This window comes from Trachurus trachurus (genome assembly GCF_905171665.1).
Source record: "Trachurus trachurus genome assembly, chromosome: 21".
Classification (NCBI taxonomy): domain Eukaryota; kingdom Metazoa; phylum Chordata; class Actinopteri; order Carangiformes; family Carangidae; genus Trachurus; species Trachurus trachurus.
In genome coordinates, this window is record NC_139899.1 from 31,414,447 (window position 1) to 31,437,164 (window position 22,718).

At 47.9% G+C, this 22,718-nt stretch overlaps 3 protein-coding genes across 3 annotated transcripts in view; 1 reads left to right on the plus strand and 2 right to left on the minus strand.

The window, feature by feature from the left end:
* The window catches only part of LOC311004857 (uncharacterized protein), a 340,983-nt gene that overhangs the window by 263,616 nt on the left and 54,649 nt on the right, over positions 1-22,718 (minus strand). The window lies entirely within an intron of this gene.
* The window catches only part of LOC311004883 (tRNA wybutosine-synthesizing protein 4-like), a 196,513-nt gene that overhangs the window by 94,355 nt on the left and 79,440 nt on the right, over positions 1-22,718 (plus strand). The gene's annotated exons all lie outside the window — the stretch shown is intronic.
* Positions 1,392-19,381, minus strand: LOC311004707 (uncharacterized protein; the record flags this gene model as incomplete). Its single annotated transcript, XM_083996879.1, has 8 exons — positions 1,392-1,978; positions 3,103-3,149; positions 7,191-7,364; positions 7,453-7,626; positions 11,201-13,004; positions 17,096-17,393; positions 17,579-17,865; positions 18,760-19,381. 8 exons carry the CDS (start codon positions 19,379-19,381, stop codon positions 1,392-1,394), a joined length of 3,993 nt encoding a protein of 1,330 aa, XP_083853005.1.

Below are 22,718 nucleotides of genomic sequence, written 5' to 3' on the forward strand. Positions count from 1 at the left end.
TACATTTTCAGGAGGGTTCCTGAAAATGTAATAAATTCCCAATAATGTAATAATGTATTTACATTATCAGTAAAAATGTTATTACAATATAAGTCAGGACATTTTATTACATTATTGGTGGAGTTATTACATTATTGGGTTTTATTACAGTGCAAATTTCATTACATTTTCAGGCGTTATTACATTTTCAGGAAATTATTACATTATTGGGTGCTGCAAGGCTCCGTTCACGAACGTCCGCGAGCAGCGGTTGAGTGCATCTCTGCTTGTGCCATAAAAGCTATAGGCTATAGAGAAATTAAAGATACGTAAAGTCTTTCAAAATTTCTTAAAAAAAAAAAAAAATTAAATAAGACAAACAGACCTATAATCCTATAGGACTGAATAAGTCCATGGTTGTACAGTGTATAGTTTCTATAATGTTCACTTTTTGTTGACAGTTTAATTATTCATTCTGATGAACTGAAGTTCATTTAGATTTTTTCCACCACTTTAAAACCGTAGAAAACTAGAATAATACACTGATATTGATTAAAATATTGAAAAAGAGTGTTTCATGTTTAACGTCATGTCTTCTGGAGATCGTTGATGATGATGATGCCACAGTAGCTACAGGCTCAGACTTTGATGCAGCAGCCGTGGGTTTGAATCCAACCTGCATGAAATTTCCTCTATTTATCTTTAATAGTTCATACATATACAAATAATCACCAAATAACAAATAAACACCCTCAGAGTTGCAAAGATCAAAGATACATCTCAATAAAGTAGAATATGATGGAGGTCATGAACCAGACTGAGAGACGAGGCTCAGGAAACTTCTGCAGCTGTTTGGAGTTCATTAGGTTACAGTAGTCAACTTTCCACTGTATTATAGTTTCTTGATTTACTGAATTTTAGGTTTTCATTACAATTAAAAGAAATAAAGACATGAAACATTTCAGTCTGTGTGTTTTGAATCTGTATAATACATGATGTGTTTCACTGTTTGAATTGAACTAAACTGACATAAATGAACTTTTCCACTTTGTTTCAGTTGAAACCTTTATTTATTTATTTTGACAGTCAGAACGACACGGTGCTCTTCATGTAGCTCAGGCCGACTTTTCAAAATAAGAGTCTGCAGTGAAACCACCTTCGTCCTGAAAGTAGCCTGTACCTTTTATCATAACATCGAAATCATTCAGAGAAACAATAACAGTCAGCAGCAGCAGAACAATAATAATAAGTGATTTTTCTGTTACCATGACGCTGATGAGTTCATTAATAAACTGTGTTCATCTCTGTCCTGTGAAAACGACGTGAGTGAGAGACAGAGACAGACGTGTAGAGACTGAACTGTCTGTTCAACAGAGAGAAGGTTTCTGTGACAGGAGGAGACTCTGCTTCACTCAACACAGAGACACTGACGAATCAGAACTGTAGAGTGTAAACCCAGGATAGAGAGGTTGAGTGAAGGTGGTGTTGAAGGTGTAGAGGTGGATCAGTGAGTCAGAGGAGACTCTGTAGAAGGACAGAGAGCCAGCAGGACAGTCCACATACACTGCTACTCTGTTAGAGACAGAGGAGGAGGAGGAGGAGGAGGAGGAGGAGGAGGAGGAGGAGGAGGAGGAGGAGGAGGAGGAGGAGGAGGTGATACGTGTCTCTCTGTTATTGTGCCAGACACTGTAACCATAATCATCAGAGCACTCCAGACTCCAGGACTGATCGTTCCTTCCAAACACACAGTCATCACTGTCTCCTTTCCTGCTGATTCCTCTGTAACTCACTGATATAAAAACCCATCCTCTCCACTCGACCTCCCAGTAGCAGCGACCAGTCAGACCAGTTGAACACAGCAGCTGAGGTCGATAGTCAAATCTGTCTGGATGACGAGGATATGACTGATGCTCCTCCACATATGTCGCCTTCCTGTTGTTGTCAGACAGTTTGATCTCTGTGTTCACTGTGTTTGTGTCGATTGTGAGTGGACAGGAATCTGATGGAGAGAACAAGACACAGCTGCAGTTATTGATCATGTGATCAGTTATTGACAGTTTGATGAAGACTCATGAGGTCAGTGATGTGACAGTGTGAAGATGGTTGAATGTGCTGCTTTGTTTCCAGTAGGGATGCACATTTTGAATTTTTTTTCTGACCGGTAACCGACGCTCGTTAACCGATTATTAACCGTTAACCGATAAGATTACGACGCTCCATTTTTTTTTTTTTGCCATTAAAGGGGCAGTTCAACATTTTGGCAAATTGGCCCATTGCCATAATCCCTATAGTCATAGCAGTAGGTTCGTTACCTTTAATTGTTGGTGCAAGCTGTTTTTAGAACGGCGGAGCAGAGCCGTGAGCTGCTCAGGGTTCTAAAACATCTCTGTCTGGTAACGTTGTGTTATTATCTCATAGCGTAGTGATCGTGCAGGTCACAACTTGTCCACCAGAGCGTTTTGGAGTTGTTGGATTGTGTATTTGATGAGTTTGATGAGGGAAACCAAGAAATCCCATGAGCCTCCGTAGCGTAGCTCTGAGCAGCTCACGGCTCTGCTCCGCCGTTCTAAAAACAGCTTGCACCGACAATTAAAGGTAATGAACCTACTGCTATGACTATAGGGATTATGGCAATGGGCCAATTTGCCAAAATGTTGAACTATCTCTTTAAATACACACGTGCGCTGTGACAGCTGATCAGTGCCACATCCACTCTGCTCTGTCTCAGCTGATCGCTCATATGGAGGTTAGATCGTCCAATGTAGAACTGTTTTAGTTAGAAAGTGCAGCAAAACACCAGACTGAAGGAACAGTTTTTTTCAGCGCCGTTGTTACAGATGATGCACATCTATGTCTGTGTAGCTACATTTATGGTCTGACCTTCCTTCATGGGGGCTGCTGCACATACTGTCAGTCCTCCTGTGGAACTTTTTACCGCGAAATATGACTGAAGACACATGGAAATCTGCACGTGTCGACACGCCCCCATGAGTTGACGACAAGGAGCTAATAAATAAATAACTGATAGTATTAATCGGTCGAAGTTCTTGTTATCGGTTAACGGTTAAACGGTTAAACATGTGCATCCCTCGTTTCCACGAATCAAAGTAAAAACAGACTTACACTTCCTCAGACCTGGTGTCAACCATGGGACTCCAGCAGGCTCCACCCTGAAAGGAGGAGGGGGGTCAGAGCAGCACCTTCTCTGTCAGCATGCACACATGGACATTACATGGCTCTCACACACACACTGTTTTATCACTGTGTTCACATGGAGGCTGGTATGTATGGATGAACACTGAGCACAGAGAAGAAGGAGCTGGAGTCTTTATCTAGTGATGATACAGAGCAGGAGGAGACGAGGAGGAAACACTTCATCATGTCTTTTCTCCATGTGATGTCACTGCAGTGTGAGACACACACTTTCACTCTCTGACTCTCAAGCTGCACAAACACACGTCACAGCAAAGAAGATAAAGACACAACAGGTGGAGCTGACCAGCCCAGATATCCCACAATGCACCAGGAAAGAAGAAGAGTGCAGCTGTGAACAGTGGATGGTTTCAGTGTTTGATGAGGAAGGAAACACACTCAACACGTTTGTTAGAGCTCAGTGAAACACACAGCGAGTTTAGTGAGAAACACTGAGTGTGAACACAACTTGTGTTTGTCTGAAGAAAACTCCCCAGGAAGCTGAAGAATGAGGCTGTGAGCAGGTTTCCACAGGAGCCACAGCAGCAGTGAGTGGATGAAGGAGCTCTAATAGAAACCATCTGATCACAGTGACAGGACGGATCAGGATCTCATCATCAATGACTCTGTTCTTCTCTGCTCTTCACACAGATCAGCTGCAACACACTGGGTACGTTTACATGGACAGTTTCAAACGGTTTCAGAAAGGTTTGGTTTAAATCAATCTGTTTGAAGATTTCAGCTTGAGCGTATACATGGGTTACAAAGTAAACTGGTTGGGTGTTTACATGCACCGATGAAACAAACGCTTCGAATGTGCCCGCAGCCGTGAGTGATTGCGTTACTATGGTTACAACAGCATTGATTATGGAAGTGCTACAGCTGTGCCAAAATACATCGTTTGTTGAGCGCAGTCTTTGCTGTTTTAATATTTCTCTGTATTAAACAGCAGCGTGACATGTTCCTAGTTTTAGCAGGAAAAGAAGAGAGAGCCTCTTTCCACTTGGTGTCCGAAAATTCATGCAGAGAGAGGAGGAGGAGGAGGAGGAGGAAGCGGTGCGCCGCAGGTGTTGTGCCGAAAAGAGACTACCTGCAGAAAAACTTTTCGGCACAACACCGGCGGCGCACCTCCTCTTCCTCCTCCTCCTCCTCCTCTCTCTGCATGAATTTTCGGACACCGAGTGGAAACAGAACTTCCGTATGACCCGCCAGTCCGTTATGAAAGTTCTTGCTCGACATTTTCCCATATTACACAGACATTTTCACGTGAGTGACAGCCAGGCAGGCACGGCTCGTACGTGCTCAAGCGTGCGTGCGTGCGTACGTACGTCAGGTCCTGAACGAACGCAGCCAGGGATCAACCCGTTTCAAGTGTATACATGACAGACAGATCTCTTTAGAAAAGGTTTAAACCACCCCCTTCAATCTGGTTGGAATTTCAACCGGTTTGGGGTAATTGAAACGGTTTGAGGTGTTTACATGAAGTATTTTCAATCGGTTTGGTCTCCCAAACCTTTCTGAAACCGATTGAAACTGTCCATGTAAACGTACCCACTGACTCACTGAGATCAGTCACATCATGTGGAATAAAGCAGCCGTCCTCAGGACCAGTCCTGAGCTCCATCAAACCTGTCCACACATTTTGACTGGACTTGAAGTCAGAGTCCAGAGGAAGCAGAGAAACTGTAGAGCAGAGAGAAGCAGGCTCAGCTCAGAGCACATGGACTCAGACAGGAAGTGAAGCTCCAGCTGCTGGAGACTGTCATTAAGGAGCCACTTTGTGGCTTCATCTGATCTGGAGTCAGACGTGTTGGAGCAGCATACACATTCAGCCACAAACAGTGGTGGACAGTAACGGAGTAAAGTACATATCCAGAGGATTTGGTACTTATTACTCTTACTTGAATACATTTCCAAGACAAATATTTTTACTTTTACTCAAGTTAATTTCTAGGAAGGCTGAAAAGTACTCGATACTTTCAGGTCTGCTCTTTTTTTTTTCTAAAATACTACTGGACACAAACTGTGTTTGTCAAAGAAGGAAACCCTAACCCCTAAAAGCAGCACATCAGTGCAGGTGGTTTCAAAGAGTTAATTCTCAGAAACAAGAGTTAAAGCAGAAGTAAGCGGAATTTTTGTGTTAATATAAGTCTTAAATAGTTCTATCTTCCGACAGCAATCACTTACATAGAGTGTTTGGTCTGAAACACGGGTCTGTCAGTCACTCTGCTCTGCTCTGAGCCGAGGAGAAAACTTTCCTTGTATCCTACAACCTTTATCCAATGAGGAGAGAGAACGGCATAAAGGGGCAGTCCTCTCTGTGTGTGCAGCCAAGGGACGAGGGCGGGTCACTGTGTGACGTAGGGACGAGGGCGGCATGTACTTTTGGATACTTAAGTACCTTTAAAAGCAAGTACTTTTTTACTCTTACTCGATGAACATGTCGACTGAGCTAATTTTACTTGTAACGGAGTAAATTTTGACCAGTAGTATTTGTACTAGGGATGCACATGTTGAACCGTTTAACCATTAACCGATAACAAGAACTTTGACCGATTAATGCTATCGGTTATTTTTTATTAGCTCCTTGTCGTCAACTCATGGGGGCGTGTCGACACGTGCAGAGTCCATGTGCCTTCAGTCATATTTCGCAGCAAAAAGTTCCACAGGAGGACTGACAGTATGTGCAGCAGCCCCCATGAAGGAAGGTCAGACTATAAATGTAGCTACACAGACATAGATGTGAATCACCTGTAACAACGGCACTGAAAAAAATGAAAAAAGTAAATAAAAGAGGAGGCTGATGCAGCTCTCCTGCAGCTCCACAGAGGAGCTCTGCTGTTCCTTCAGTCTGGTGTTTGGCTGCACTTTGTATAAAAACAGTTCTACATTGGACAATCAAACCTCTATATGAGAGATCAGCTGAGACAGAGCAGAGTGGATGTGGCACTGATCAGCTGTCGCAGCGCACGTGTGTATTTAACGGCAAAAAAAATTTATCCGTGCACCGCAAGCATCTTAATCTTATCGGTTAACGAGCGTCGGTTATCGGTCAGAAATTTTTTTCAAAATGTGCATCCCTAATTTGTACTCTTACTCAAGTACTGGGGTCGAGTACTCTGTCCATCTCTGACCACAAACACTGATTATTACACTGTTCACTACACTCACTGTCTTCTGACTGACAGCTCCAGGCCTCTGGACAGTGAGGACATCTGGATGTCACACTGTGATTTACTGTCTCCTCAACACAACATATCTCATCAGGACAAGACCAGGATCTCAGAGAGACTGAGCTGATTATTGATCATCAATATCTGACCAGACAGAGACCTGATGGTGCCGCCTGGTTTCTGTCTCTTATTTCCTCCTTGGTTGGAGACGCTGGGAGACGAATGTCTCTGAGCAGTGGACATGCTTTGATTCTTGTTGCTGTGTTGTTATTAGTGTGTCCACACTCAACAGGTGTCTACAGTCTCTGGGACTGTTCAGGTCAAACACTGTTGGTTCAGGAGCAGTTCAACCAGCTGCAGCTGAAATGTTTCCTGATACACTCTGAAATAAAGTCTGATCCAAACATCTGGAGAGACTCAGAGCACAGCTGCCAACAGCTGCTTTCATCCCTGACATCTCTTCTCCTGAATATGACACAGTGAGTCATGATGAGACACTGAAGTCGTCATGAGGAGAAACTCCTGATCCCAGTAGTTCATCACTGTGACTGATGAAAGCTGCACAGCTCATGTTTGAAACACTCTGAGATTTTGGCTTCAGTATAAACTGTGTTGGGACGAGTCAGACTGAGACAGAGGACGTCAGTGGAGTGGGCGGAGCTTCACTGTGGCCTACACCACCTCTGGATATGGTCTGAGTGATGGGATCTGATGTCATCAATGCATGGATCACCTGAGACTGATGTTAATACCAGGTGTGACCAGGTGTGAATGGGGCCATAGGAAATGTTCCAGCTCCTCCTCCTCTATCAGACAGTGTGTGTGGCTGCAGCAGCCTCTCCATACCTGAGAGAGTCCAGTCTCCAGTCTGGATCCTCCAGTCCAGCAGACAGCAGCTTCTCTCCTGAGGCTCCTGGATGGTTGTAGCTCAGGTCCAGCTCTCTCAGATGGGAGGGGTTGGAGCTCAGAGCTGAGGCCAGAGAAGCACAGCCTTCCTCTGTGACCAGACATCCTGACAGACTGAACACACACAACACACAGGAACCCTCTGTCAACACCTGCTGCTGTGTTCAAGTGGCATCAGATAAACAGCTGGATGGATCCTCACCTGAGAGTCTCCAGTCTACAGTGTGGACTCTCCAGTCCACCAGACAGCAGCTTCACTCCTGAGTCCTGCAGGTTGTTGTTACTCAGGTCCAGGTGTCTCAGACTAGAGGACTGGGAGCTGAGGACTGAGGACAGAGCTTCACAGCTTCTCTCTGAGAGGTTACAGCCGCTTAGTCTGTAGAGATGATCATGAGGAATTAAAGAAGAAAGGAATTTATTTTCTGTCCTGTTGAAAAGGTTAGGTTACTTTGTTGGTCTCCACCAGGGAGGAATTTGTCCCAGAGATAAGGAGCGGTTGCAGCACATGCAGTAAAAACAACATACAGTATAAACGTACATCAGATTAAAAGACTAGTGGAGTAAACACAGACCAACACTGGACAATCCCACTCATACAGTAGACCAGGGATTCCCAGCGTGTGGTGTGCAAGTCGCCGCTAGGGGGTGCGCGACATGAAAAGGGTGAAGGTGGTAAGGTGTTATATTTTACAAATATCTTTTCCGCTTCTGGTATGCATACAAACTCTTTACTTTCAATATAGACACGCGTCATGTGCGATCACAACACAACGCTGTAACGGTGCGCTTGTCTTTTTCGTGCACGTGTGTGCCAGACCCTGATTCTCCCTTGGTGTCTCCACTACTGTTTCCCAAGGAGCTCTGCCCGTTTGAAAGGGGAAGGGAGTCTGTATGTGGAACGATGTTGCCTCCGAGATGTAGAATGTGTATTATAGAGGAGAAACACACATTTCAGGACCACAGCCTGTATCATAAGAACAGACATGTGACCTGGACATGTCACCAGTTGGTGATACCATACTGGAGTACTGACTCATTGTTGCTCTATAAAAAATTAACATAATGTTTTTGCAAACTCCAAACACTCTGAGCCTACGTAAGATATAGAGACACTGATGAATATTGGCACAGACATTGGCCACCCGTGTGCTCAAGCTCAAGTCGCTGTCAATGAAGACTCCAAGTAGTCTAGTACGAAGAGGGGGGTATCATGCACCCCCCGGAAATATACTTCTAACCAATGTTTCTAGATTGGAAAAAATGTGTAGAAAATGATGAGCTATGTTAAAAAGTTGTCAGAATGTCCCATGTATCATTTTTATGCAAATTAGTGCCGCCATTATCGAAATAACCTAATTTCACTATATCTCAGCCAATATTGCAGATATCTGAACAAATAAGGTGTCTAGACCCATGTTTTGAGGGTCAGAGATCATAATAAAACTATTCATAAAGTGATCACATGTTGGTGGCATGCTAGTAAGCCAACCTAACCCTTTTACCAATTACAAGACGCCAATATTGGAGATACCAAATAAGGTGTCTAGACAGAGGTTGTTGTGTGTTTAACCAAGGTTTATTTGGATCAAACATCATAATAGAACTCTTGTTGATGTGACCACTCTTCTCTTTCCCATGCCAGATAAACAGTCAAGTAAATGGTTCTCCACTATGCATCACTCATCATCGTTTTCACTGAAATCATCAGAGTTAAACTCATCCTCTCCTTCCTCTTTCTCCTCCTCTTGCTGTTCATGCTCTCCAGTGTCATGGGGATCAACCAGTGAAGTTGGTAGGTTTCAACACTCCTTCATCAGTCTTCATCCATCCCTGCCCCTCATCATAGGGTTTTGGTTTTTCCAGAATAGGTTCATCAGCTCGCTTGTACAAGGCGACGCGGTAGTTCACACGTCGGGCATGTGGCTTCAGAGCAGAGTGGCATGGAGGAAGGCGAGCCAGGTCAACCTTAGACTTGCAAGTGAGTTTCTTGTCCTCCCCCACCATGTTGAGTAGCAACTCGGCACGGACAACATCCACTGAAGACATCAGACATCAGACAGGTGAATTGCTCCAACTGCCTCAGCATCTCAGGCTTGACACTCTAGCAGTCACTGAGTTGACTGAATACGTGAAATTGGGGATTCTTCTTCAAGGGCCCCACCTTCCGGGGCGTCGAATGGCGCAGTGGGTTAAGCAGGCGCCCCATATATTGAGGCTATAGTCCTCGTGCAGGCGGCCCCGGTTTGAATCCCGCATCGGACAGCCCTTTCCTGCGTGTCATTCCCCCTCTCTCTGCCTCCCTATTTCCTGTCTCTCTCAACTGTACTGTCAAATAAAGGCATGAAAAAGACAAAAAAATATACTTGGCAGTGGTACAGTCTTCACCACTGAACACATAGAACCCAAGAAGAGTGGTGCGGTGGTCTTCTCCCAGGGATTCTGCAAGCTCAGAGATGTTGAGAAGTTGTTGGGTTAAAGAAGCTTCCTGGATCTTCACACTGTAGGGGTCTGATGAAGTCAGCTTTAGCAGCCTTGCCCACAGCTTCTGCTCGTACTGTAACACGTCCATCTCAACATCAATGGGGACAGGTGCACCGGAAGCCAGGCAGTAGTAGTATTGCAGAATCCCTGGGAGAAGACTACCGCGCCACTCTTCTTGGGTTCTATGTGTTCAGTGGAGAAGACTGTACCAGTGCCATCAAAGGGAGAAGGAAGGTGGGGCCCTTGAAGAAGAATCCCAGGTTTCACATATCCAGTCAACTCAGTGACTGCTAGAGTGTCAAGCCTGAGTGAGTTGTGAGTCTTGTTGTCTGTGCCAAGTTGCTACACAACATGGTGGGGGAGGACAAGAAACTCACTTGCAAGTCTAAGGTTGACCTGGTTCACCTTCCTCCATGCCACTCTGCTCTGAAGCCACATGCCCGACGTGTGAACTACCGTGTTGCCTTGTACTAGCTGATGAACCTATTCTGGAAAAACCAAAACCCTATGATGAGGGGCAGGGATGGATGAAGACTGATGAAGGAGTGTTGAAACCTACCAACTTCACTGGTTGATCCCCATGACACTGGAGAGCATGAACAGCAAGAGGAGGAGAAAGAGGAAGGAGAGGATGAGTTTAACTCTGATGATTTCAGTGAAAACGATGATGAGTGATGCATAGTGGAGAACCATTTACTTGACTGTTTATCTGGCATGGGAAAGAGAAGAGTGGTCACATCAAGAAGAGTTCTATTATGATGTTTGATCCAAATAAACCTTGGTTAAACACACAACAACCTCTGTCTAGACACCTTATTTGGTATCTCCAACATTGGCGTCTTGTAATTGGTAAAAGGGTTAGGTTGGCTTACTAGCATGCCACCAACATGTGATCACTTTATGAATAGTTTTATTATGATCTCTGACCCTCAAAACATGGGTCTAGACACCTTATTTGTTCAGATATCTGCAATATTGGCTGAGATATAGTGAAATTAGGTTATTTCGATAATGGCGGCAATAATTTGCATAAAAATGATACATGGGACATTCTGACAACTTTTTAACATAGCTCATCATTTTCTACACATTTTTTCCAATCTAGAAACATTGGTTAGAAGTATATTTCCGGGGGGTGCATGATACCCCCCTCTTCGTACTAGACTAAAGGTACTCCACAATGTCTTGGCCATGGATGGCCACTGGGCTTTGATCACCCACTGATGTAGGATCGAGGAGCATCTCAACAGTTTTGGTCGTGTTAATATGCAGCAAGTGGGCATCACACACGCAGATTGGTGAACACTTAAATTAGTATGTTTCACTATGGCACTATGGCACCACTTGTGCTGCGATTCTTGGTGAAGGACATTTATCAAGCACTGGTTCCACAGCCGTTCGAAGTTTCCCTATCATAAAGACAGTGTTTTTATATAATGATGAATAAATCCAACTATCTCTACACTTACAGAGCTTTGTTAGAGGCTTTGACCACTGGCAGCAGCCTCAGAAGAGCCTCCTCTGAAGCAGAGTATTTCCTCAGGTCAAACTTGTCCAGATCTTCTTCTGATGACAGTAAGATGAAGACCAGAGCCGACCACTGAGCAGGAGACAGTATACGTGTGGAGAGACTTCCTGATGTCAGGTACCATTGGATCAGCATCACTTGAGAACGATCATTTAGTTCATTCAGACAGTGGAACAGGTTGATGCTTTTCTCTGCAGAGGGAGTCTCTTCGATCTTCTTCGTGATGTACTGGACTGTTTCCTGATTGGACCGTGAGTCATTTCCTGACTGAGTCATCAGACCTCGTAGGAGATTCTGATTGGTCTCCAGTGAAAGACCCAGGAGGAAGCGGAGGAACAAGTCCAGGTGTCCATTTGGACTCTGTAAGGCCTCGTCCACAGCGCTCTGGTAGAAGTTTGTCTCTGCAGATTTGACTCCTGTTGTTTCAGTCTTCTTGGAGGTTGTTTGTTGTTGTGACATCCGGCTGAGTCCAGAGTTGATGAAGGTCAGATGGACATGAAGAGCAGCCAGAAACTCCTGAACACTCAGATGGACGAAGCAGAACACCTTGTCCTGGTACAGGCCTCTCTCCTCTTTAAAGATCTGTGTGAACACTCCTGAGTACACTGAGGCTGCTCTGATATCGATGCCACACTCTGTCAGGTCTGATTCATAGAAGATCAGGTTTCCTTTCTGCAGCTGCTCAAACGCCAGTTTTCCCAGAGACTCAATCATCTTCCTGCTCTCTGGACTCCAGTGTTGATCTGTCTCAGCTCCTCCATCATACTTGACCTTCTTCAGTTTTAGATGAACCACCAGGAAGTGGATGTACATCTCAGTCAGGGTCTTGGGCAGCTCTCCTCCCTCTCTGGTCTTCAACAGCTCCTCCAGAACTGTAGCAGTGATCCAGCAGAAGACTGGGATGTGGCACATGATGTGGAGGCTTCGTGATCTCTTGATGTGGGAGATGATCTCTCTGGCCTGCTCCTCATCTCTGAACCTCTTCCTGAAGTACTCCTCCTTCTGTGGGTCAGTGAACCCTCTGACCTCTGTCACCATGTCAACACACTGAGGAGGGATCTGATTGGCTGCTGCAGGTCGTGTGGTTATCCAGAGGCGAGCAGAGGGAAGCAGGTTCCCCCTGATGAGGTTGGTCAGCAGCACGTTGACTGAGGTGGACTCTGTCACATCAGTCAGGATCTCAGTGTTGTGGAAGTCCAGAGGAAGTCGACACTCGTCCAGACCGTCAAAGATGAAGACGACCTGGAACTGATCAAACCTGCAGATTCCTGCTTCTTTGGTTTCAGAGAAGAAGTGATGAACAAGTTCCACCAAGCTGAACTTTCTCTCTTTCAGCACATTCAGCTCTCTGAAGGTGAAGGGAAATGTGAAGTGTATGTCCTGGTTGGTTTTGTCTTCAGCCCAGTCCAGAGTGAACTTCTGTGTTAAGACTGTTTTCCCAATGCCAGCCACTCCCTTTGTCATCACTCTTCTGATTGGTCGGTCTCTTCCAGGTGGGGCTTTAAAGATGTCTTCTTGTCTGATGGTTGTTTCTGGTCTGACTGGTTTCCTGGACGCTGTTTCAATCTGTCTGACCTCATGTTCCTCATTGACCCCTCCAGCCCCTCCCTCTGTGATGTAGAGCTCCGTGTAGATCTGGTTCAGAAGGGTTTGGTGTCCTGCTTTAGAGATCCCCTCAAACACACACTGGAACTTCTCCTTCAGGACAGATTTGAGTTTATGTCCACAAACTTGAGCAAAATATTCTGAATGAAAACACAAGATATAAGATCAGTAAGAAAATATAACATTTTAATTCCTCTAAATAACGACTATGAACATGTTTCCCTCCATGTGTTGATGTCAGTGAACGTCTCATTTGTCCATCATGTTGAAGCTTTAGAGAAATTCTCTTACTGCTCTGCAGATGCTCAGCCAGCTTCTCCTGCTTCATCCTCCTCAGGAAGTTCACTGTGATCTTCACTAATGCCTCTCTGCTGCTCCTCCTCTGCTCTTCATCCTCATCCTCCCTCTGACTCCCTGAGCATTCTGCGTAATCTAGACTCAGAGCCTTGTGGATCCTCTTCAGCTCGTTCTTGACAAAAGTGACCATGTTCTCCTCCAGCAGCTGGAACAGAAACTCTATGAGTGACAGCATCAAACTAAAACCATGGAGCCAAACATCAGATCCATGTTGGACAGACTGACAATCCACTGGTGTCAAAGTGCAGCATGGAGATGATGGTGAACACAACAGATGTAATAGCAGCTGTTGGACATGTCCTCACCATAAATATGGAGTCCAGGTGTGTTTGATGCTGCTGGGCAGACTGACCACTGGGAACCTTTGAGCTCTCCTGGTCCACTCTGTGGAGGAATCAGTGTCAAGTCAACATCAGGACAGAGAGATAATACAAGATGGACTTTATATGTCCCCTGAGGACGTTCACAACAGACAGAGACACTTTGGTTTCAGACCTGGTCCAACAACACGTCCTACAAACTGGTTCTTTTCTACAATAACCTGAGTCTGACTGTCAGTTACAGCTTACATCTGATCAGTTGATCCACGTCCTCCTTTAAAGTTAATAATCCCTCCCTTTGAGTGGTCGCTCTTTAAAGACAGACAGCTGGGTTCAGGAGAGTCTGGTCTCTGCTGCTGGATCCTGAAACAACAACACAACTCATGTCAAACAGTTTTAGGTTCTCAAAAGAATTCTCTGCAAAGTTATTTTAAGGGTTACAAATGTGAGTGACTTCCTTTTCCTACATTTTGTAACGATGGGCTTCATTCACCAATATCTCTTTAAGTTCATTCATCTTCTATACAGCTCATCCTCACTAGGGTGGAGGGTGAGCTGGAGCCTTTCTCAGATGACTTTGGGAAGGAGGCGGGGTTCACCCTTGACAGCTCACCAGTCTATCACAGGGCCAACATATACACACACACATTCACACCTATGGGCAATTTAGAGTCACCAGTAAAGCATAACTATGCAAGTCGGCCGGAAATAGCTCGCTCCTTCGTTGATTTCTCTTTTTTTCCCCTCTCCGGAGCTCCCCCACAGTTCTGGGAGGCAGTGGCGCCGCTGGGATTCAATTTCAATGTACGCACAGAAACGGCAAATAGGCTACAACATTTTTTTTTTTCGGAGGGGGGGGTCGCACACCAGGCTCTACAAACACTGGTGTGCTTATCATGCCACGTAGCAATGGGACTTGTCGCTCATTACTGTAATATACTGCACAACTGAAAATATTGTTGCGACCCCGCAGTAATGTTGTTGTTATGATGTTTAAGTTGTGTGATTTCTGACTGACTGTGAATGTGTACGGGCAGGTAGCGTATGGATGAGCGTTGGATGAGAAACTGAGGGGCCGGGGTGAGTGTGAGGAAGACCTGTCTGTGTGTGTGTGAGTGAGGAGCAGAGGAGGAAGTGAGAGCTGTCAGATAAGTTTGTGTTATGTTGTTGTAGTTACGTCGGCTCGGACGCTACAATATCAATAAAAACATGTGCTTAACATAGACGTTGGACGCGAAATAGCCGCGGAGCGGAGCCAGTTTCCTTTCGGTGCCAGATGCGTCAGAGCGCGCACCTCTGTGCCAGGCTCGCGCTCTGCAGCGGTTTGTGTTTATTCATCTTAACAGAGCTCGTGAGAGATTAACACACACATTCACACATGGCTACACACACATACGGGCTACACATACCCACAGACACACAGCTGATGGGCCGAGGCTCCCCCAGTGGGTGCTCAACCTGGAATCGGCGCCTATGAGTCCATAATCGCGGTGCAGACGAGTGAGTTTGGAGCTTGAGAGGAGAGACCTTCATTATCGCTGCTCTGCTGCGTGTTTGTGATCGTGGGTTTTGATCTCTTTTTTTTTTTTTCAAATGCCTGGAAAAGGCTCATCTGTCTTCTTGACATTTCTATACTGGACCGGGCGTAATCATCACATAGCGGTAGTGTAATAGGCGCCAGAAATCAAAAAGAGACAGATGACATGACATAAACGACAATCACTGGCTTTTACGTTAGGCTTCAGTGATTGGTTTAACAATCAATGAACTCAGCACGTTTAGCCTGTTACAAACAACAAGCGTCTTTATCACACCCCCTCAAAATAAACAAAATTGCTTCTTTTTTTTCACCTGTAGCGCCCTCTAGACGTCAGGTCTATTTACTGAGGTGCGCTCCCCAAGTTCTTTAAGTTTAAGAAATCACTTTCTCTTTAGGTTAATTAATAATAATAGGTAAGTATGCTGTAATAACGTATTTATGAACTTGTCTATTTATTCCCTTGTTAACTACTTTTATTTAACCCCAAAATGTGTTATTACTACTGTTTTAGCTTGTATTTATCACTCCTGTAAATAAATGAACTAAAAATCAAATGTGTTTTTCTTACCTATAGGTACCCTTTAAGTTTTTTAAGCTTCCCTAAAAAGCACTCTTTAACCAAACAAAAATACTCATAAGATACCAGATGAAAAAATGAATATCAACAGGTAAGTTTCAGCAATTTACTTTAGTAAATATTAAACACACAAATGTTTTAATATGAAAAATAAAAAAAACAAAATTATTCAATGCAAGTCTTTGTCTTATTTTATCCTTTTAAATCTGTAAATGGATCAATAAACCCCAATGAACAGTATTTCAGTCAGTTCTATTGCTTACTGTACTTTCTTTTCTTTCTGTGCACACTCAACACAGTTCAGTTTCAAAACCACAACAAATAAAATATTACCTTCTAAAGCCGGCACTTTTTATTCAATAAGTGAATGAAAATAAAATGGGTACCCTTTAATCAGTAAATCGTTGCAGGCCTGAGACGTGGCTTGTGTGCGTTGGAGCCAGAAAACAACAATGGCTGCTTCGCGCCTCGGCGCCAAAGGAAAACTTTAGGTTACTTGCGTAACCCCGGTTCTCTGAGTAGCATGAGTGAGTGTCTCACATTGGGAACGCCTCCAGCGTGACCTCATCAGAAGCTCATATTCCATTCTGCCAGCCAGGATTGGCTGGAATCAGGCGCATCAGTGTCCTAGGGGGCGGAGACCCTACCCTATATGAGGGCTTGACACGGCGCTGCCAGTCATTCAAAAACAAACCTATTCCTCGCTACGAAGAGCAAGGAGGGTGTTCTGGTGAGACACTCACTCATGCTACTCAGAGAACCGGGGTTACGCAAGTAACCTAAAGTTCTCTTTCATAGCATTCGTTTCGTGTCTCACATTGGGAAATACTGACTCCCGGATTGCTGGGCAGATACGACCTGAGGGCTAACTGTCAAATGAACTTTATTGACCCTTCACCACCCCAAGAACCGAGTGGGCTAGGGGGGGTGCTGTGACGTCGAGCCGATAGAACCTAGCAAAGGTATGGGGAGAGGCCCAACTTGCTGCCGCACAAATCTCCTGGATGGAGATCCCTCTGAAAAGGGCCCACGAGGTGGCAAGGCCCCTGGTAGAATGTGCGCGTAGCCCGTCTGGTGGTTGCAAACCGCTAGAGCTATAAGCTAAAGCAATAGCCCCAACAATCCAGTGAGAGAGCCGTTGCTTTGAGACTGGCTTCCCAACATGGTTCTTGGCCCAAGACACGAAAAGCTGGTCGCTTTTCCTAAAACTCTTGGTTCTATCCATGTATATACGTAGTGCCCGCACCGGACACAGCATGTGTAACCGCTGATGCTCCTCTGAGGAGAACGGCGGGGGATAGAAGGATACCATGTCAAATGAAGAGCATGACCCCAACACCTTAGGCATAAAAGCCGGGTTAGGTTGAAGAGTCACCCTTGCGTTCCCTGAAGAGAATTTTGTGCATGCCTGGTTCACAGAAAGAGCATGAATCTCACCAACGCGTTTAGCCGACACAAGAGACAACAACAAGGCTGTCTTCAAAGTCATCATTTTCAGGTCCACCTGTTCCAGTGGCTCAAAGGGTGCGACCGAGAGTGCATCCAGCACAGTGGGGAGGTCCCAGGATGGAGCCATCGGTTTAGAAACTGGGAGCTTACGGCGTGCTCCCCTCATGAAACGGCAGACCAGGGGGTGCTGCCCTACAGTTTTCCCCTCAAAGCCAATGTGGCATGAGGAGATAGCTGCCAGGTATACTTTAATGGTGGAGAAAGCCTTCCCTTTGTCCACCATGTCCTGTAAGAAAGCTAAAATCACCCCCACAGAGCACTGGAAGGAAATTTCCTGCCTGTCTGCACACCACCTTTCAAACACTGACCATTTACTCTCATAGAGGGACCTTGTTGAAGGGGCTCTTGCATTTTGAATAGTCTCAATCACGCCTGGGGGAAGGCCCACGGTCCTTAGGTTGAACCACTCACGGGCCAGGCCCACAGAGCTAGCCTCTCTGGATGGGGATGGAAGATCTCTCCGCGCCCCTGAGACAACAGGTCCCTGCGTATTGGTAGGGGCCATGGTTCCTGGTGGAGGAGCTGTGTTATCTCTGCCAGCCAGTGTTTCGACGGCCAGTAGGGGGCAATGAGAATCATTGACAAGCCCTCTTCCCGCACCCTGGCCAGGGTCGGGGAGATCAGAGCTATTGGCGGGAATGCATAGAGGAGGGCTTGGGGCCACTGGTGAGCCAGTGCATCTACTCCCAGAGGTGCGTCTAGATCGTGAAGAGAGAAAAACAGAGGACACTGTGTGTTCTCCCATGTGGCAAACAGGTCCGCGTACGGCTGACCGTAGCGCTCCCAAATCATGCTCACTACGCCTGGGTGAAGTCTCCATTCTGCATAAAGGGGATTTCCCCTGGACAGAAGGTCTGCTCCCCGGTTCAATATTCCTGGGACGTGGGTGGCTTTCAGGGACAGAAAATGCCTGCTGCTCCAGACAATCAGTCTGTGTGCCAATGTGTGCAACGGCAGGGACCTCAGCCCCCCCTGCCTGTTGATATAAGCCACCACTGTTGTGTTGTCTGTCCGTACTATCACATGACATCCCCTCAGGAAAGGGAGGAAATGTTTCAGTGACAGATGAACAGCTAACAACTCGAGATAATTTATGTGAGCTGCGCGTAGATGAGGACCCCAGGTCCCATTCACTGCTCTTCCTTCGAACACCCCCCCCCAGCCTGAAAGGGAGGCATCTGTTGTGACCACTTTCCTGCACAAAACAACACCCATAGGCACCCCTTGAGTGAGGAAATCCACCTTTCTCCATGGGATTAGTGCTGCTGTGCAGACCACATCGACTCTCACCCTGCGAGAGCCATGGTGGTGTGGGTTGAGTCTGTGAGAAGCCACCCAGCGCTGCATTCCCCTCATATGCAGGCGCCCCATTGGAACCACCACTAGGGCTGCAGCCATGAGCCCTAACATCCTTTGGCAGAGTCTGAGAGACACATACTTCCCTCTTTGAAAAAGAGCCAGACAGTCTCTGAGTGCCTTTAACCTCTCTCCCGTCAGCCTCACTTTTGCCTGGGCTGAGTCTATAGAGAGACCTATAAAGGAGATGGTCTGAGAAGGAAGGAGAACACTCTTCTCTAGATTTATTCTGAAACCTAGGTCCACTAGGTGTTCTGTGAGTAGCTTTGTGTGATCTGCTGCCTCCTGGCGGGAGGATGCCGCAACCAGCCAGTCGTCGATGTACGTCGCTACTCTGACCCCCTGCCCCCTGAGCGGTCCCACAGCTGCCTCGGTGCATTTCACGAACACTCTTGGGCTCAGTGAGAGACCGAACGGGAGGACCAGATACTCGTAACTTGCCCCCTGAAAGGCAAATCTGAGATATTTTCTGTGTGGTGGATATATTGGGATGTGAAAATATGCGTCCTTGAGGTCGATTGATGTGAACCAATCGCCCGGACGCAGGAAACGCAGCAGAGATGCGTGTGTTAACATCCTGAATGTGTATTTCCTGAGATGCTTGTTCAGATCTCTGAGATCTAATATTGCACGCATGCCACGGCCCTCCTTCTTGGGGACCAGGAAATATCTTGAATAAAACCCACTCTGGCTGTGTTCGGGAGCTACGGCTCTTATCGCTCCTTTCTCTAACAGGGAGAGGATTTCCTCCTGTAGGCAGCGAGCGGCTTCGCCTCTGGCCTGTGACTGAATCACTCCTCTGAACTGAGGAGGCACCACGGCGAACTGAAGCCTGTATCCCCGGCGCAACGTCCTCATTACCCACTCTGAGTTTGTGCATTTTGACCAGCTCGCTGTCTTCAGGGAGAGCGGGCTGACGGGCCAGTGATTTACGCACGGAGTGGGACCTCTCTCCCGAGGCATAGACGAGAACTGCCGATCGCGCCCGACTGCGCATGCGCGCGCTGCTCGGTTCGCAGCAGGATCGTCTATTGCCCCGAGAGGTGTCACCACCTCTGGGGAATGTGTGACCGCGCTGTTTTCCAACAGCGGTTTTATTTTGATTTTCATTGTTTTCAACTGCGCCCTCGGCACCATGCCTGGCTGCGACAGTTTGTTCATTTTTAATTTTATGAAACCATGAGAAATGCTTGTGAAACACTTGTGAACACACAGAGTCTCGAACTGAACATTTCTGCCCCTTTTCATGGGGCGCTGGGCCGGGTCGACCATCTCCGGGACGGAACCAGGTCCCGTGCTCATGAACAGAGCCGCTGGAGCGGACTGAGACGGGGAGGGGAACGGCGCCTCGTCCGTTGCGTCCCGCTGGGCTGTCAGGCCGTCCGCTTCTTCCTCCTCACCACCGGCGAGGAGGCTGGGGGAGGCTGATCCGGCTGGGGACCTTCACGGGGCTTCTTTTGCCAAGGGCCCTTCGGTGCTGGCCGTGGGGGGGCCTGGGACGCAGGCCTGGGCAGCCGGGGGATCTTGAAAGGCGGAGGCGGCCGCGTCGCCGCTTGAGCGTAGCTGTGGCGGTGGGCTGGAGCGGCAGAGGATGCTCTCACCGGCAGGCAGAGCTTCAGCGCCTCGTCCTCCCTCTTTTTCTCCTCGCACCTCTTCTGCATCGCCGAGACAGCCGTCCCGAAGAGCCCCTTGGGCGTGATGGGGGTGTCGAGGAGATCCTCTTTTTCTTTCACCGACAGGGTGGTCAGGCTCAGCCAGCGGGCTCTCTCCTGGAGGACCATCAGCCCCATGGCTCGCCCCTGGGCTTGTACCGCCACCTTGTGGAGGTGGAGGCAGTGATCCGTGATGACACACACCTCTTCCCAGAGTGCGGCCTCCGGTGCAGCGGTCATCTCCTCCTCCAGCTCCGCCTGGTACGCCATCAGCAGGGAGGTGGCGTTCAGGGCCCGGACCGAGAGAGCAGCTGCCTTGTAAGCTTTATCAGTCAGGCTGGACTGGAAGCGGTCGGTCTTGGATGGGAGACCAGCTCCCAGGACAGTGACGTCTTCGGGCGGAGGTGAGCCGCCACGACTGGTTCGACCTCCGGCATGCTCCGCAGACCCTGGACCTCCATACCCTCGCAGTCCAAGATGGAGCCTCCCGCCACCGGGTGTTTTTCCCGGTAGGGTTTGTCCCGCCAGGAGACCGCGAGCTCGTCGAGCAGCTCCGGGAAGATGGGCAGCAGCTGCTTCCCCGTCCTCTTCGCCTTTGGGAGCTTCTTGCCGTCATAGCGGGAGCGCGCAGCCTCAGCCTGGACCTCCGGCCACTGGATTTTCAGCTTGGCTGCAGCGCGTCTGCACACCTCCTGCAGGTCGAGATCCAGTGACACAGAGGGCGCGTCCCCGCTACTCGGCTGAGCCGCCGCTGACGGATAAGGTTTTTCAACCCGGCCTGACAGCAGCGAAGAGCCATCATCATCCTCCTCGTCGGACATCAGAAGCCCTGACTCGTCAGAGTCCTCATCCCCGCCGCCGCCCCCCTGGAATCCCAGCAGACCGGCACCGGGGCCGGAGCCGACTGGGTCCAGGGGGGGCAGGTCCATCAGATCGAGCTGGCTGGCCCAGCTCGGCCCTTCACCCGCCTCGAGGTCCGCGAGCTCCGCGAGCTCCATCGGCTCCTGTGCTGCCGGGACGGTGGAGGTCATGACGGGATCGCTGCCGGACAGACTCGTTTGACGGGCCAGGCGGCGCCGGAGCACCTTCAGGGAGAGGCGACTGCAGTCGCCGCACTCATCCGACTCGAAGGCGGCCTGCGCATGCTTCAAACCGAGGCACGTCACACACATCTGGTGAGTATCCCAGCTCGAGATATTGTTACCGCAAGGGCAGGCTCGCGCCGGTTGTTTCGCCTCTGCCTTAGTCGGGACACTGGCGGCAGCCATAGTCGCTAACTTTAGCAGGCTTTTACGCTGTATGCTAGGGGTTCGACTGAGAGCGTTTCGACTCTCAGCTCATACAGTGTAAAAAGGAGTATTGCTACTCGGCGTTAGCCCGGCGGTTTGTGAAGTGTTTCGACTTCGGGGAGGGGGTATTACTACCCGGGAAGTGTTTCGACTTCGGGGAGGGGGTATTGCTACCCGGGAAGTGTTTCGACTTCGGGGATGGGGTATTGCTACCCGTGAAGTGTTATCACTTGTAAGCGTTGCCGCTTGGCTAAAGTATTTCTACTTTTGCAGGTACCGGCTTCCAGCAGTGCCTGAACCCAGCGCCCGGTGACCAGGATTGCGCTGGTCTGTGGACGGTTAAGCTAGGAGTAGGCAGTTAGCATCGAAGTCGGGAACCAACAATGGAACTTCTGCTCGTAGCGAGAAGAGGTTTTTGAATGACTGGCAGCGCCGTGTCAAGCCCTCATATAGGGTAGGGTCTCCGCCCCCTGGGACACTGACGCGCCTGATTCCAGCCAATCCTGGCTGGCAGAATGGAATATGAGCTTCTGATGAGGTCACACTGGAGGCGTTCCCAATGTGAGACACGAAACGAATGCTATGAAAGAGAACAAACTCACGGCTGTAATGGCGTCGTCCTCGTCTCTTCCCCGATACAGCGTGTTGCTGCGACGTCGGTCGTTGACGATTCCTCCCGTTCTCCAGCCAGCTTCCCGTTTTCTCCGACAGCGTCCCGTTCTCCCGGCAGCGTCCGTGGCAGACACTCACCGCAGGTCTCTTCATGCAGGTTGGATACACACAGCAGGCTAACAGGCTTCACCCAGGCGAGTGGCTGAGCGAGCGGCTCGGTGCTGAAGTCCGTCAGGTGTGCTAACGTGAGCTACATTAGCTTTAGCTTTAGCTGCGCTTCTTCGTCGGACACTCTTTTCCAGAATAGTTCTCATGCAAACTCAAAACTCGACACTGTGTTGACCGAACAGTCACTGTGAGACTCACTGTCCGTTGGTCTCGACTTACGTTCCTCAAACAGCGTCGTTAGTTCTTAAAGTCTTTGGCTTTGCCATAACGCTTTCTCCGCCATGCATCTCCTCCTTTTTCTCTGCTCCCTCCACGTTGCTCTGTCGTCTCTCCTTCTCTTCCGGCTGAGTCCTTTGCCGAATCCGGTCGACCTGTAACCTCGATCACTGATTGGCTTTTCCCCACGGTAAGTTAACTCAACAAAAAATATATATTTTCTCTTTGAAATATTATTTTTTACATTCTTTACCACAA